Source organism: Tarenaya hassleriana, unplaced genomic scaffold (genome assembly GCF_000463585.1).
Source record: "Tarenaya hassleriana unplaced genomic scaffold, ASM46358v1 Cleome48, whole genome shotgun sequence".
In the NCBI taxonomy this organism is placed as follows: Eukaryota; Viridiplantae; Streptophyta; class Magnoliopsida; order Brassicales; family Cleomaceae; genus Tarenaya; species Tarenaya hassleriana.
In genome coordinates, this window is record NW_010967498.1 from 698,146 (window position 1) to 715,938 (window position 17,793).

General features: G+C 33.0%; 2 protein-coding genes across 2 annotated transcripts in view; one reads left to right on the top strand and one right to left on the bottom strand.

Moving 5' to 3' along the window:
• The first annotated feature begins 13,459 nt into the window (after positions 1–13,459).
• LOC104825702 lies at positions 13,460–14,367 on the top strand. Its single transcript, XM_010558072.2, has one exon. The coding sequence runs from the start codon at positions 13,656–13,658 to the stop codon at positions 14,229–14,231; it is 576 nt and encodes a 191-aa protein (XP_010556374.1). The 5' UTR covers positions 13,460–13,655; the 3' UTR covers positions 14,232–14,367.
• A 1,251-nt stretch (positions 14,368–15,618) lies between these two features.
• LOC104825703 (dihydrolipoyllysine-residue acetyltransferase component 4 of pyruvate dehydrogenase complex, chloroplastic) overlaps positions 15,619–17,793 on the bottom strand; it is a 3,249-nt gene continuing 1,074 nt past the window's right edge. Inside the window, exons 2-7 of the mRNA XM_010558073.2 lie at positions 17,617–17,793; positions 17,330–17,521; positions 17,137–17,224; positions 16,926–16,996; positions 16,746–16,829; positions 15,619–15,915 (exon numbers count right to left, since the gene is read on the bottom strand). The exon at positions 17,617–17,793 is cut by the window's right edge and continues 4 nt beyond it. Of these exons, the coding sequence (XP_010556375.1) occupies positions 15,811–15,915; positions 16,746–16,829; positions 16,926–16,996; positions 17,137–17,224; positions 17,330–17,521; positions 17,617–17,793 (717 nt within the window). The 3' untranslated portion in view covers positions 15,619–15,810. The remainder of the gene's footprint in view (positions 15,916–16,745; positions 16,830–16,925; positions 16,997–17,136; positions 17,225–17,329; positions 17,522–17,616) is intronic.

Below are 17,793 nucleotides of genomic sequence, written 5' to 3' on the forward strand. Positions count from 1 at the left end.
AAAAAATATATTATAACATAAAAATAAAATACCAAACATACAAAATTTATTTATTAAATTAAAAAATCCAACAAAAAAGACAATAAAAATCCAACGGCCGATATCTTGCCAGAGTACGGCGTTGTCTTGTCTGGTAGGATCTTCCAATACTCTTTAAACATAAAATTACACGGCAAATTAAATAATAAAAATATATTATCATATTCAAGCAAACCATAATTTTTTTTCCAATTAAGCTGGCCATTGATAACAAATTTATTGCTCCATATTAAAACCAAATTTATTGCTCCCCTATTTATTTGTTTTAAAATGTCGAGCATTTTATTACGTCCCAGTCATATCCATTTTTGATTGGTTATAAATTATAATTATAAAACATGCTTTATTCGTCCAAAAATATTCTGCTTTTAAATTGTTTAAAGATGAAACCTTTAAAATAAAACGGGCCTTTAGCCCATTAATATAAGTTAAACGAGGCCTTTAGAAAAAGCCCGGTTGATTAATAAACTCATTTATGGGGCTAAAGGCCCAACTGTATGATATATATATATAAACATTATTTCACATATTCCATTTTATATAAAAAGTCAATCTAGATAAAAACAAATTATCTCTAAAATGACAATATATGGTAACTATTTTGGTCCGCTTATGATACTTTCCGAATTAAAAACGTGATAAATTATCTACCTAACTATATGTGTGTGCAATAATGAAATCGAAATTATTATTACAATTTACATGTGAATAAGGGGGGTGGGAGATGATGATACAAGATATACAGTGCAAATAATTATTATTACAAATCAAAATCAATTTTATTTTCACTGATATATTCAATGTTTGATATAGCACCGTATATCGATCCTATATTATTTATATATTTTATAAATCATTGATTATTTATTTTGCTAAATATGTTTACTATTTACTTGTTAACTATAAACAAATCGAAATTTGAAATATTCAAGCACGAGAGTATAAGTTTTTAATAATATATATTATCATTTTATATTACAGTTTATAGAAAGGATTATCATTTAATAAAAGTTGTGCCGAAGGAATTTGAATTGAGCAATCGATGGCCCACCGAACTCTCTTGTGCTTTTCTGCAATTTGGATGAGAATTATTTTTTCTTTGAAAGCAAAAAGCATATCCTGTATGAGAAAAAAATGAATAATCAATAAAAATATAAACTAAATAAATCTGAATTAAATTGACAATATGTAAATTTAAAATAAATATAATTTTTATAAAAATAAAAAAACATAACTATTCAGCTCAACCATAATTCAACAGGAAGGAAATTCTTTAAAGTTATACACAACTGATACCTACATGGTAATTTTAATTAAAATTAAAAGAAACTGACGCGTAAAATTTGTAATTAATTTGTTAATAAGATTTTCGCTCACAAAAAAACGTGCAGCGCAAAATGCAACCTTTTAAAATTATCTTTGTATGGACCATACCTTTCAAATATGCTAAAGTTATATTTGTTTTTCCAAATAACTTTGAAAGCAAATACATCAAAGAAAAATTGTTCATATAAATTAGAATAAAACAATATAACATCAAATAAAATAATATTTTATTATAATAAATTAAAATACAATAATAATAAAACAACCAAGAAACAGTGTTAACATATAATTTAGAAATATTTAATTTACGAATTTCTCAATAATATGATACTTTTTTTAGAAATATAAATTCATGATATTCCGTTTATAATAAAATTTCTCAACCATACATTTTACCATATTCTATTGATTAATTTTAGAAAAAATAAAAAAAACATTGAAATTTTCAATTTTAACAAAAAAAAACACTAAACTTTAATTTTTGTCTGTTAAACTTTTTAAACGAATTTTTTTAAGTAATCTAAAAAATATATGAATTTTTCTGCAACGTATCAAAAAAAATATTAATATTTTTTAATAATCCAAAAAATATATGAATTTTATGCGATTGTAAAAAAAATTAAGTACAATAATCTGACGTGTTTGCTTTTTATTGTGCCACGTAGATCATTTTGTTTATTTTGACAAGTGTAGAAAAATTAAGTGTTTGTTTTATTAAATTTAAAAAATTTAATATTTATTTGATAAAATAAAAAATTCAGTGTTTTTTTTTTCAAAATTTGAAAGATGAGTGTTTATTTTGGGATTTTTCCTTAATTTTGTTATTTTTATATTGAAATATTTAACGATCTGAATGCAACTCTCAAAACATATTTGGAAGTTGTTTTATATTTTGTCTACTCCAAAGAAAATGAATCTGATGTGATCTGCTTATAAAGTTCCGTCTCAATTTAGTTTTATATAAAGTTTTTCTACCGATTAAAAACGTGCTTAAAAGTACAGAAGATAAAGGCCTAATAATAATAATAATAATAGCATTTACAATTATATATTCTACAAAAATGTAATAAATATTAATAATTTTTTTTTTAAAAAAAAAAAGAGAGAAAAGAAAAGATATGTTATGCGATATTAGCTGCACCCACGACATGACATAACCTAACCACGAGCGAATGGTGTCGGAACCATGTGATGTGTACGGATATCTAAATATTGGTTTGTCGTTGTAAATAACGTTCCATATTATTCATTAAAAACTTGAGAAAAAAAAAATGAACGGTTGAGATTTTCTCTATTTTATTCAGAGAATTTATTATTGTTCATCCGAAAACGCCATAGAAATTAATGTATGAGGAGGATTCAACGGCGATAATGACGATGACTTAGATTGGACGGGAAAATGGACGGTTGAGATTGGATTCCCAACAGTATCGTATCATCTTCAGACACGTATCTTTTCTTAATCTAATTTTCTCATTTTATTATCCAATGAAAATATACCAAATATTCCAACTTTTCAAAATATACCAAATAAATATATAATTTTTTATTTAATTTAATTTATATATAAAATATTGAATTATTTTAAATATTAAAATTAATATATAATTCATCAAATCGAAATAAATGTATAATATTTCATTTTTTATATTGAAATTAATATTTAATTTATATATCATTATCAAGTAAAATTAGTATCAATTTTATGAGTTAAGATAATATTTAACATACTAATTTGAAATATTTTAATATTTAAAATATTAACTAAATTAAAATAAAATTAAAATATTTATTTGATATATTTTGTAAAATATGAAATGTATAACAAGGGCAAAGCAGAGGATAATTGCTCGTAAATACTATTTTACATTTGGCGCTCGGAGGATACGAGAAGACGTGAAAGCGACGCGCACCAGAACCGTCCTCCAACAACAAAAAAAATTATTTTCTAGAAAACATTTTTCTATCTAAATTATTTATTCATGATTCTGAATTGTTATTAATTTAAGTTTTTTCATGTTAGATATTTGAAAGTTATATATATTGAAATTAAATATCAACATAACAGAGAGATTGCAATCAATATAATTTCATTTAAATATATTTTTTTCTTATATAACGGATGTATTGATGTATATGTGTATTTATAAATGTATGTATGTGATATATTGTATTTTTAAATAGAGAAATTTCGTACAAATAAAACTTACGTCCCTTTGGATAAATGGTCCCCCACGCTTTTATTCATCGTTCCCATCTTTCTAGACCCACGCATATAAACACGCACACATGTACGCATTTCCTCTATATACGAACTGTTGAATTTTTAGACCACGATTTATTTATTTTTGGAAAAATTGTGGATATTTTTAGTATGAAATACGATCATATCGTGCGATTGGGTTTCTATTTATAGATATGGGGTTTCCTGTGATTGGTTGGTGTACCTAAAACACATCCAAAAATCAGATAAATAAATTAATGAATGGGAGAAAGATTCAATTTATAGCATTTTCTCAAAACCTATATAAAGTATATATAATATCGATAACTTTAAAAAAAAAAGAGATATATAACTTAAGTTTCAGTATCCGAATTGGATGTGTGCACATGCATCTAAATCTAATGGCAACAAATATATATATATATAAAAAAAACTAGTTAAGAAAAATAAATTATATTATATATATATAATGGCGTGGATATTGATGCAAGTGGGACCCATAGCTTTATCGTGTACTTGCCTTTGTACTCACGTGACGTTGTTGTGGTGGATGCATACATAATACATTTACTAATTAATTAATTTGGTCAAGTTTTTTTTTATTTATGTATTTCGGTTGTTTATTCAGCTATTTAATGAGTAATATCTACGAAAAAATATATTATTTGCGAAATAATGTTATAATATATATAAATTAATATATATATATTCAAAATTGAAATGGATGGTGGTGGACTGAGCCCAAAATCATTCTTTCGTGTCCGACCGGCGAATCACCACCCATAAAACGCAATTGCGCTCCACCTGGACCGTGATTTCTTTTTTAATAAATAAATAAATAAATAAAATGATTAGTCAAATTTATACTTTTTTATAAAAATCAAGAAAGGCAATGAATTTATGCTGAGCATATCTATGAATTTTCGTTAATCATTATGCTATCCACGCACTATATATATATATATATAAAGATAGGGATATATTTAGTTAAATACGGATACGTAAGATATGTACGAACCCCGACATCATATCCCATGTATGTAACCACAGGTCCACAACCACTGTGTAAAAAAAAGATCTAAAAATTATTTTGCGATTAATTACCTAAATACTATTAAAAAAACAATATATATGAAAATTAACTGAAAAACTCAAAAAAGAAAGCGTAAAAAAATAGTGAAATTGAAAATAATGTAAAATATATGATCGTATAGAGGATGGGTTGGAGCTTTTAATCCTTCTATGGTCATACAAAACTCAACATTCCATGTCATCTTATAAAATAATTATGCAATATATTGAGGTGAGTTTTGATTTTTAAATGGGTACTAAACGATTGTTGGGTGTGTTATTTTATATGTCTCATATTCATGCTTTATTAACTTCCAATTACATTCCAAGAACTTCGAGCTTAATAACTTTCAAAATATACAACCACATCATGCATGTCATACATCAGTAGAAAGATAATTTCGATATCTATGAAACGACGTCAAGAACATGCAATTCCGATAACGGAATAGAAAGTTATGTTCAAACCAACATCATTATATCAATATGATTTTTAAAACCGGAAAACCAAATCCGAACCCACGGCGAACCGTGTCTCCTTAAAGAAATTATTCCCCGCACAGTACATACGGTTAATGGAATATATCCTCCCAGGATAGGACGAACGTACCTCACCGGAACAATGGTACTTCAAACTCCGGTGCCTTGTCGAACTCAAAGAACGGTTTGAATCACAAAGAGAAAATCTGTGTTTTCTTTTGTTTAGAAAACTCTTGTTTGTTTTTCTTAGTGTGTTCTTGGTTTTTTGAAAAGTGAAGCAAACTCTCCTATTTATAGAATTTAAAACTTGTAAAACTTCCAAAAAATCATAAATACATTTTTTAAGTTTTTAAAAACATAAATGTGGAGAATTATAACATACAAAAAATATCTCCTTCATTTAATTAAAAAAAACTCCAACAATCCCCCACATGAATGGAGAATTTGAGAAAACTCTTTAAAACCATGCAACCTTTGTGATTCAACTATGAAGAAGTAATTGCATCGGGATAAGTAGGTTTCCCTTTGAACTTTCCATAGTGGATTTAAATCGGATATACTCACCAATCGGTAGATGCGATATCTTTGAACCGTCGGTTTTTTATATATACCAAGACAATCTAAACCACACAATTAATTCTTAACCGTCTTTGGTTCTCACTGTTGTGTTCGTTTCAGCCATGAACACCTGTCTGGTTTCATGAAAGCGTAGAGAACTGACCAACCATTATTCTCCTTGAAGCGGCCCACACTTCACTTTCACATAGGTGGTTTCCTAAGCGTGTCATCTCTAAAGATACACTATTTGATCATTTCAAATTTAGGAACCATTAAAAATTTCTTAGCTTTTAAGTCTTCTAACTTAAAGCCGTATAATTTACCCTTTTCCATAGAACATTGTCTCATCATGAGAATGAGTTGGATTATATTTGACAATGTTGAACCGTTAGTTACGACTTTGTATTCTCTTTGAACCTAGTTCTTGGGATCTCCATTCTGCTAGGTAGAGTTACCACCGTACTAACTTGTCCTTGGCCATAAACCCATTCCCTTGGATGATTTTTCAACCAAATCTCTACAAAGACCTTTTGTAAGTGGATCAGCTACATTATCCTTTGACTTCACGTAGTCAACAGTGATAATACCACTTGAGATTAGTTGTCTAACGGTATTATGTCTACGTCTAATGTGACGAGACTTTCCGTTGTACATCACACTTCCTGCCCTTCCTATTGCAGCGAGATTATCGCAGTGTATGCATATAGGTGTCAATGGTTTGGGCCAATACGGAATATCTTCCAAGAAATTCCTAAGCCATTCAGCTTCTTCACCAGCTTTATCCAAAGCTATGAATTCACTTTCCATTGTAGAGCGAGCGATACATGTCTGTTTTGATGATTTCCAAGACACAGCTCCTCCTCCAATCGTGAAGACATATCCACTCGTGGATTTTGTTTCACTTGACCCAGTAATCCAATTTGCATCACAATATCCTTCAAGCACAACTGGATATTTGGAGTAATGTAATACGTAATTTTGAGTATGTTTTAAATACCCCAAAACACGTTTCATTGCCATCCAATGACTAGGATCTGGATTACTTGTATATCGACTGAGTTTACTTATTGCACAAGCAATATCTGGTCGAGTACAGTTTGCGATATACATCAAGCTTCCTAGAACTCTTGCATAGTCCAATTGAGACTCACTGTTACCTTTGTTCTATGCTAGAGCAAGGTTCGCATCAATTGGAGTTCTTGCAACTTTGAAGTCCAAGTATTTAAACTTCTCAAGTACTTTCTCAATGTAATGAGATTGAGATAACGCAAGACTTTCAGGAGTTTGAATGATTTTAATTCCAAGAATTAAATCAGCAACTCCAAAATCTTTCATATCAAATCTTGTGGATAACATACGCTTTGTATCATTTATAGTTGAAATGTCATTACTCATTATCAACATATCATCCACGTATAAACACACAATGACAATTCGATTAGGAGTGTTCTTAATGTAGATACATTTATCACTCTCATTAATCTTAAACCCGTTTGTCAACATTATATTGTCAAACTTAGCATGTCATTGCTTTGGTGCTTGTTTAAGTCCATACAAAGACTTAACAAGTCGACACACCTTACCTTCTTTTCCCGGAACTACAAACCCTTCAGGTTGTTCCATATAGATTTCTTCCTCTAAATCTCCATTTAGGAAGGCGGTTTTAACGTCCATTTGATGGATTTGCAATTCATAGACGGCAGCCAAAGCAATTAACACCCGAATGGATGTAATTCTCGAGACTGGCGAATATGTATCAAAATAGTCAAGACCTTCTCGTTGTCGAAAACCTTTCACAACTAGTCTCGCCTTGTACTTATCAATAGTACCATCATCTTTCAATTTTCTTTTAAAAATCCATTTGGAACCTAACGGTTTGTTCCCTGGAGGAAGATTAACCAATTCCCACGTATGGTTGTTCAGTATGGATTCAATTTCACTATTGACAGCCTCTTTCCAGTATTGAGCTTCTGGAGAAGTCACAACTTCTTTATACGTTTGAGGCTCATTTTCCAACATAAATGTTAGAAAATCTGGACCAAATGAGGTAGCAATCCTTTGACGTGTACTACGTCTAGGTTCTATCTCATTTTGTGCATCCTCTGTATTCACTTCCCGATTTCGCTTGGTTCCTTTATTAATTGATTCACATTCTCTTTTGTACGGGAAGATCGCTTCAAAAAATTCAGCATTATCTGACTCAATCACCGTATTCCTCTGAATATCGGGGATTTCAGATTTGTGAACCAAAAATCTGTATGTTTTACTTTTTGTAGCATAACCTATGAAAACGCAATCTATCGTTTTCGGTCCTATTTTAACCCTTTTTGGGAGAGGAACCTGGACCTTTGCTAGACACCCCCACACTTTGAAGTAATTCAAGTTAGGCTTTTTTCCTTTCCATTTCTCATATGGAATGGATTGTGTCTTACTGTGGGGAACTCGGTTGAGTATTTGAGTAGCTGTTAAAATAGCTTCGCCCCACATGTTCTCCGGTAAACCGGAACTTATCAATAAGGCATTCATCATCTCCTTCAATGTTCGATTCTTCCTTTCCGCAATTCCATTGGATTGGGGAGTGTATGGGGCGGTAGTTTGGTGAATAATGCCAAATTCCAAACATACTTCTTCAAACGGAGATACATATTCACCGCCTCTATCACTTCTGATCATTTTGATCCTTTTATTGAGTTGTGTCTCAACTTCATTTTTGTATTGTTTAAATGCAATAATAGCTTCATCTTTACTATTAAGCAAATAAACATAGCAATATCGTGTGCTATCATCAATAAAAGTTATAAAAAACTTTTTGCCACCGCGAGATGGTGATGATTTCATGTCACAAATATCTGTATGAATTAAGTCTAGAGGTTCACTACTTCTCTTAACTGATTTGAAAGAATGTTTAGTAAACTTAGATTCAACACAGACTTCACACTTTGATTGCTTACAATCAAATTTGGGCAACAATTCCAAATTGATCATTTTTCTCAAAGACTTGTAATTCACGTGTCCCAATCTAGTGTGCCATAGATTATTCGACTCGAGTAAGTAAGCGGAAGAATCATTCTTATTGCCATTCATGGTCATTACATTGAGTTTGAAAAGTCCCTCAGTGAGGTAACCTTTTCCAACATACATGTCATTCTTACTTATTACAAGCTTATCGGAAACAAAAACACATTTGAATCCGTGTTTCACCATAAGTGATGTCGACACTAAGTTCTTCCGAATCTCCGGTACATGAAGAACATTAGTGAGAGTCACTATCTTTCCGAAGGTCAACTTGAGGGCAACCTTTCCAGTCCCTTCAACATTCGCAGTTGTGGAATTTCCCATGAACACAGTTTCTCCATCTTTAGCGGGAACATAAGATGAGAACATCCACTTATTGGCACACACATGGCGGGTAGCACCGGAATCCATCCACCATTCCTTGGGATTTCCAACCAAGTTAACTTCAGAGATCATGGCACACAAATCAATATTTTCTACTCCGGAAGCAATCTCCATGATGTTAACATTGTTTTTCTTCTTGGTCTTTGGACCACGACAATCCACAGCTCGGTGACCAAGCTTACCGCAGTTGTGGCAAGAACCCTTAAATTTCTTAATAAATTTATTCGGGTTATTCTTTTGGTTAGAATAATTCTTTCTTTTCTTACCAACAGATGGAGCATGTTCAATGACGTTTGCTCCTAAGACCGAGCTTGTCCCGCGAGCTTTCATTTCGGTCATCTTGTTGTCCTCTTCAATTCTCAGACGGACAATCAAGTCTTCAAGCGACATCTCTTTTCGCTTGTGTTTCAAGTAGTTCTTGAAGTCCCTCCACGAGGGTGGTAACTTCTCGATGAAGGCAGCTACTTGAAAAGCTTCATTGATCATCATACCTTCAGCAAGAAGATTCTGAACAATGACTTGCAGTTCTTGAACTTGGGTTGAGACAGGTTTATTGTCAACCATCTTGAATTCAAGAAACTTGGCGGCTATGAACTTCTTCATACCGGCATCTTCAGTTTTGTACTTCTTCTCGAGAGCCTCCCACAATTCTCGTGAAGTAGAAGCAGTACAAAAAACATTATATAATGAGTCATCTAAACCACTCAAAATATAATTCTTACACAGGAAGTCTGAGTGCTTCCAAGCCTCAACTACCACGAAGCGTTCCTTTTCCGGTACAGACTCTGCCGGTTTAGGAGCATCTTCCTTGATGTATCTTTGCAATGACAATGTTGTCAAATAAAAGAACATCTTTGCCTGCCACCTCTTGAAATCAACACCGAAAAACTTTGCCGGTTTTTCCGCAGGTGCTGGTGCAGGGGGAGTCACTGTGGGTACAACCACAGGCATAACAGCAACATTTTCAGCCATTTTCTGAAAAATCAGAATACCACTTTTTAGTATTACAACTAAAACTATCAGAATTTTAAAACCTTACGGTAATAATTTCTGAACTCGATTATTTAACCACGCGGGTAATAATCTCAAAACCTCAATGAGGAAACCATAAAACTATTTAAGTGTTATTTAGATCGTTTCCAGGTAAGAGGGAGCCAACTCTATATATAGAGCGCATAATTATCCAACCTCTTTCCTTGGCAAAACTTTCTCACCGTCAACACTTAAATATTTTATCGGTTTTTTTTTTCCGAAATTGAAAAACTTTACTTTGTCTCCCCGGGGACGAAAATTCGTTTTTCCACCAATAACAAGACAATATATAATAACACAATACACAGTAATTTCCTTAAACTTGTTGGGTGTGTTATTTTATATGTCTCATATTCATGCTTTATTAACTTCCAATTACATTCCAAGAACTTCGAGCTTAATAACTTTCAAAATATACAACCACATCATGCATGTCATACATCAGTAGAAAGATAATTTCGATATCTATGAAACGACGTCAAGAACATGCAATTCCGATAACGGTATAGAAAGTTATGTTCAAACCAACATCATTATATCAATATGATTTTTAAAACCGGAAAACCAAATCCGAACCCACGGCGAACCGTGTCTCCTTAAGGAAATTATTCCCCGCGCGGTACCTACGGTTAATGGAATATATCCTCCCAGGATAGGACGGACGTACCTCACCGGAACAGTGGTACTTCAAACTCCTGTGCCTTGTCGAACTCAAAGAACGGTTTGAATCACAAAGAGAAAATCTGTGTTTTCTTTTGTTTAGAAAACTCTTGTTTGTTTTTCTTAGTGTGTTCTTGTTTTTTTGAAAAGTGAAGCAAAGTCTCCTATTTATAGGATTTAAAACTTGTAAAACTCCCAAAAAATCATAAATACATTTTTAAAATTTTTAAAAACATAAATGTGGAGAATTATAACATACAAAAAATTCTCCTTTCATTTAATTAAAAAAAACTCCAACAACGATAACTAGAATTGCATAAATAGTTGAAAACTTTGACATAAAAAAAGTGATTTAACATTAATATAATACAGATTACATTACGAAATTATGAAATTATATATATGAACCCTAATATCTCGACTAGTGATTTCGCTCACATCAAACAATTTTCTTTTCATCGTTTATCTAATATCTATTGGAACATCTTTTTCATTTCATCGTTTATCTAATATCTATTGGAACATCTTTTTCATCTCTTATTAGTACGTTATTTTTATAGAATTTTATTTCTGTCTATTTAAACACCCATTTTTTTTTATAACGGAGGATCCCTAACTGCTACCCTTCGAATGCGCTGACTAGGTAAACCTCCGGCCCGAGAGTAACTTTTATATATGGATTATATAAACCCAGAAATTACTCCTCCCACTAGCCAGAAATCGAACACTCAATCTCAAGGTGGAGTTACTTTCTATCACAATCTTGACCACTCGCCCACGATCTATTCGGTTAAACACCCACATATTTAAAAGGGTGGGACTGGAAATAAATGATTTGATAGTCAAGAGAAGAAAAGGTTTGTTTTTGTGTGATGGTAACCCCATATAATGATAGTAATAAATTGGAGGTCCATGATATATTATTTATTTTAATATTTAAAATGGTTTACAATGAGGTGCATATTAGTTCGTCAATTTTTATTGGTGCAGTGATAGATAATGGTTACAACTCCCTAATATTTAGCCACAAGACTCAACCTCTTTGGACTGTCCACCTACTCCTTGATTTCTGAAAAATCCACAAAATTAATCAATCCGAAGCTTATATTTCTCAACTTAATCATCTTTTTTTCCTTTCGTTTTCTTTTCATTTCCACAACAAATTCGTTTTAATTCCCCAAGTAATTGGTTATATATATATATATAAACAATTTGTGTGATAATTAAAACACGTCTTTGAATTCCATAAATAATAGTAGGTGAGGATAGGTTTTCCGTATTTTTGGGTGTTGAATATTTTAGGATATCTTTGCTATATATTGTTTCGAAAACCAACCATGTGATTTAGATTATACGCTCTCTATCCAAATATGAGGTTCGAACTTGAGGCGGAACAGACAATTTGTATCCTATTTCACCGATTGAACTATCCAGGTTTAGATGTTTTGATGCACAAGTTCATAGAACTATACAATTTTCATACATTTAGTGTTATCTCACACTTTAATTTATAAATAATTAAAAGTTGATTTTTTATTTGATTAAAATCTTATTTTTATATATATTATATATTAATTTATGATATTTTTTTTGAAATAAATAAAGATAAAACATGGTGAAAGCTTTCCAAGATTTTGTGATTTAAAATTTGGATTAAACATTTTGGAAGATTAATATTTTGTAGTTTGATTTAGATTGATGATTTTAAAGGATTAATGTTAATATTATGATGTAATTCAAAGTTTTTGAAGATTTTTTTATTTACAATTTGTTTCTATAAGTTAGTGTTTATTTATAACCGAATATAACTTAACCGAATCAAACAGATCCAAATTTAACCGTTCCATTATAATTTTGGTGTACTAAAACCGAACTGAATCCGAACCGATTTAATTTATATAACCGTTCGGTTATGATTTTATAACCGAAATAACCGAATCCGAAATAATCGAACCGAAAATCGAATCAAAATCCGAAATGACCATCCGTATTTATAAATAGGTGTAAACATTCTGTAGATATTGATTACTTCGTGTGTTTTTTTTAAATTTGGATGGTGGATATACGATTGTACCAAAAGATAAAAATCTTCACAAGAAAATATATATGCATGTATAAGATATGGTTGTAATATTCATAATGATTTCAAGTCAAAATCGAGAAAATGAAAGGAATATGTTCAAAAAAGATTAATTGTAATGTTATGCAAGTCCACTTGGACAAATGATTCTTATGAAATTATAGTCTAGACCAAAGTTTTGATTTTTTTTAGCGTGTTGGGCTTCATCAAAACTAATATTTTATTGTGAAATATATTTTTTTATTTTCAATTGGATCAGAACATTAAAATACATAAAGATTTTCATTGTCGGTCCAAATATTATTTGCATTGAATCTATTGAAAAAATAATAAAAGTTATTACGTAAAAATATTATTTATGAGGAGCAATTTTATTAATGGAAATGTTAAATTTATGAAATTCCAGGGGGTGTAATTGACCGGGCACGTGCCATGACTGACCGGACTTCAACTTGGAATTCAAACCGATTAATAACGGAAGAATATATCACGACTTTTTAAAATTAAAAAAATAAAAAGATAAATCTAAGAAAAGGAGGAAAAAAAGAAAAAAAGAAAGGCGAGAGGTCCGTGATGCCCAAAGGATTCGCTCTCCCACGCGCCTGTGTCTGCGTCAAATCTCACGCGCTCTCTGTTTATCTCATTCTCTCTCTACATATTCTCTCTCTCTTGTCTCCACTATAAAACCTCGTGTTCCCTTCTTCCCATTCTGCACCGATATCTCACATTATTTTCAATATTGCCACTGGGAGAAAAAAAAAGTAGCCCCCAGAAAAAACAGAAACTATGGGTGATTTGTTGGCTGACGAGGAGGAGAGGCGAACTCGGGCAGACTCAACCGATAAGAAGCGAGTCAGGGACGAGCTGGGCGAGTCAGACATTGACTCGCCCGAGGTGAAGCGGTTGAGGGACGACTTACTCGATGTCCTCGATGACTCGGACCCTGATCCGGCGAGTCAGGAACTCGACTCGGTCATGAAGAGCTTCGAGGACGAGTTGTCGGCGATGACGGGGCAAGGTTCCGGCGAGACTCAGCCGGATCTCGGGTACCTTCTAGAGGCTTCCGACGACGAACTCGGCCTACCTCCGCCTCCGGCGCTGCCGCATGATCCATCGTGCTCCGAATCGAAGGACGAGGAGACGGTGACGGAGTTGGTGCGAGCCTCATCGGATTCGTCAGAGGTCGGTGAGTTCTGGGAATTTGAGGACCAGATGACGAGTTGCGGCTCATTCGAACTAGGTGTCGGTGACGGAGACGGCGGAGGGTTTGTGGAGGTCGATGAGCTGTTCGAATATTCCGACTATTGTTTTGATTCCGGCGATGTGTTGCCTTTGCGGCCGGAGACTTTGCCGTCGGCGTAAAAAAAGAGATCGGAAAAAACAGATTAGGAAAACGGCGTCGTATTTGTAAAGCGTTTGTTTTTTCCTATCATTTTTTTATATGAGAGATGGGACTGGAAATATTTGTATATCTATTAATTGAAAAAATGTATGTTTAGGGTCAGGGAAATCATATAAAATATGTTCTCAGCCGGAGAAAATGGTTATAGAATGATTTAGACTTTTAACATAATAAGCACGAAACTTAGTTTGGAAATTAGGGGCTGTCAAACGGGCTTAATTCAATCCGTTTCGATTTGAACATATTTTAGTCTAATCCATTTTTTAATTGATCAATCTAATACAGATCGCCTTCGCCTCGCCTCGGTGAAATATATAATTTTTTAAAAATTAAATATTAAAAATATTTAAAAAATTATAAATATAAAAACATTTTAAAAATTATAAATATAATAAAAAATAAAATTTTAAATAAAAACAAACAAAATATCTAATAAAAATATAATTTTTATATAAAATATTTAAAAATATAAAAAATATTGTAAATTAAAAATAAATATTTTTTTCGACTCGCGAACCAATTCGGTGACTCGTCTCGAACTGGTTCATTCAGACCGTTTTTTTCTAAACTCAAATATTCTAAACCGTTTTTTCTAAGTTCAAATCTACAGTAGATATTTCCATTTTGTTATTTTTTTTTAGTTTTTTTTTTCAAAATGATTATTTGTTTTCGACGACGGTTTTTTTATTTTGTAAAAAGAACTATTTATTCCATTTTTTCAATATTTGATTTGATTTAACTTTAGTTCGAATTTGCATTCAATAAAAATTTGATGGCAATAATTAGTTTTCAAAATATTTCATTTTTTTTAAATTTCGTTACAGATGTATACTGGTACAATTTCATACTTCCATACTCATTAGGATTCATATTTTTAATCATAGTAAGATTTTGATTAGATTTGGTCATATCTTATCCCGTTTTATTATACCAAAAAATGACTTCAATTTTACCCAAAAAAATGACCACAATCAAGAAATCCATATCCAAAGTCAGATTCTACTAAACGTTAGATCTATAGAGTTAATTTTGATCCGAGACCCGAAATCTAATTCAAACCAGCCAAAAAATGATCAGGTTTGGACCTGAATTTGTTTGTTTAAAAAAAATCGGGCTTTTGGGTCGGTTCAAATAGACCCTCGAACTTAGTCGGGTTGAGCCCAATAGATTTCGGACCGGTCCGACAATCTGATTTGTAAAATAAAAGTTATTAAAAAAATAATTCAAATGAAAAAAAAGAGAAAAACCTAATTTATCAGGTTGATCTGGACCAAACCATTCTAACTTGAAGCTGAATCTTATAGAGCCAAACTTTGGTTTGATTTTATAGATCCGAAAAAATTCGGCTGACTCGAACCTAAACCCGAAACCTTCGGGCTGGGGCCGGCTGTTTATTAGTCTACTAAAATGCTAAACTCCTCAAGTGATGAAAGTGAATGGTGAGCCAAGAAGGATTAAAACAAACAACTTTTTTTTTCCAAAAAAAAAACGGTGCAAAAATGGAAGAACACAGACAAAACAGATGAGAGATGAGTTTTTCTACAAGGTAAGGCTGTCTGGGTTTTCCACAATCTTTGCAAATGTCTGAAGGAAAGCAGCCAAGTCGGCACCGTATATAATCCGGTGATCCGCCGTTACATTCACCTGGAAAATATAAATAAAATAAACGATGAATTCCCGACTCCTCTTTGGTTATATAGTTCATCATATATGACTGACTAGTTATTATGGTAGTGAAGGATGGATATGGGGTGAAGCAAGCTATTTCATTAACCATATGATTATGATCATGTAGGGTTTATACTTTATACAAATAGCTATATTACTTGATCAATAAAGTATTTAGATCATTTGGAGATTGTCATTCTCTCAAAGTATCGACTAAGATACGCCGGTCTCCGACAGAATAGCGGCGAAAGAGGTTGAAAGTGTCTCATATAACGTTCTAGGATTCGCCGGTCTCCAATTAAGTAGCGGCAAACCCCTTATAGAATCTACGGGTTCTATAAAAGTACAGTTGGAGACCGGCTCTTTAGGTCCAAGGGTTTCTTCAAAACAACCTAAAACCGGTTCTACCATCTGCAGCCAATACTACAAAAAGGGTAGCCTACGAAAAATGCTGGCTTCGAGCATATAGTCATGTAGAGTATGAATCACTACAGGGGATCCGACATCAGTTGCAACTTGCAAAAGCCGATGGAAACTAGTTTTTTTCACCTAAGAGATCCTCCAACCTATGATGGTCTGTCTTCTTTGTTGGGCTTGTCACAATCCTTTGAATTCATTTTTCACCCCTACCCATTTTCCACAGAGATCAAAAGAACTGAACATACCCAAGCATATAACCTTCTTCCGACTTTTTATGATGGAGAATGCTTTCATACGAGTGCAGTTATCAAAATCAAATGCACTAAACCGAGCTATGTGGCATCCTAAAGTTGTTCTCATGAATTAGAAATCAGAGTCGGACTTACCAGCATTTTGTTTTTCACGCTGAAGAACCCATCAGAATCAGCGATTACGGTCGGCTTTGAGGCTCCAACAGCCATGATGGCACCCTGGAGGCGGAGATCGTGTAAGCAAATTTTTCGGGTCTTCCTAATAGTTGATCTTGGAAGTGATGAAACTAAATACAATACTCAAATTCAACATACCTGGCCTGGGGGGAGAATGGCATCGAACCTATCCACTCCAAACATGCCTAGATTGGATAAAGTGAATGTCCCTGCATTCGTATACGTATAAGCCCTTGATCTCCATGTAATTCAACATCATCATTTTCACATTACTCTGTCTCCAATGTCCAATGTACATAATATGAATAATCAGAAAGAATCTGAATTCTGAACAATAGAGGAAAAGTACCAGAGCTGTACTCATGTGGTTGCAGTTGCTTAGCTCTGGCTTTCCCCACCAGCTCCTTCCATTTTTGGGATAGCAAGTACAAATCCAACTAGAACAAGAAACACATGACTGGGTTCAGTAAAAGAGAGTGGACAAAAGCTAGCACTACCCTATAACAAGTACAATCCATGTCTTCATTGCATGGGTTAGTTACCTTATCTGCATCCTGAAGAACAGGTGTGATCAATCCACCATTGATAGACACAGCCACTGCAATGTTTATGTTACTATTGTAAGTAAAGCTCTTTCCATCTTTGCAGGTTGCATTCACCACAGGATGCTGAGCAAGAGCCATGGCTGCAGCCTTCGCCAAAAGCGCAGTCATTGTCACACCCTTTGGCTTCACCTGTAGAAAACCAGAAGCAGTATTCAAATGCGATGTTGACTTCGAAGCTCTATTCTAGCACAACATCAAAACAATGGTCATCTCCATCAATTCACCTTCTCGTACAGCGCATCGAGTGCATCTGTGTTCACGGGATAACCAACGCGGAATGTGGGAACGGAGAGACTCTCCACCATGTTCTTGGACACTGCCGCTTGCATCGTTGTGAAGGGAACCACACTGGAATCAGGCAACGTTGGCGGCAAGTTGCTGGCGGAGGCTTTCGCCGCCGC

Bases quoted from the DNA above. Each gene is read 5' to 3' on its own strand.
- LOC104825702 (XM_010558072.2), top strand. From the start codon at position 13,656: ATGGGTGATTTGTTGGCTGACGAGGAGGAGAGGCGAACTCGGGCAGAC.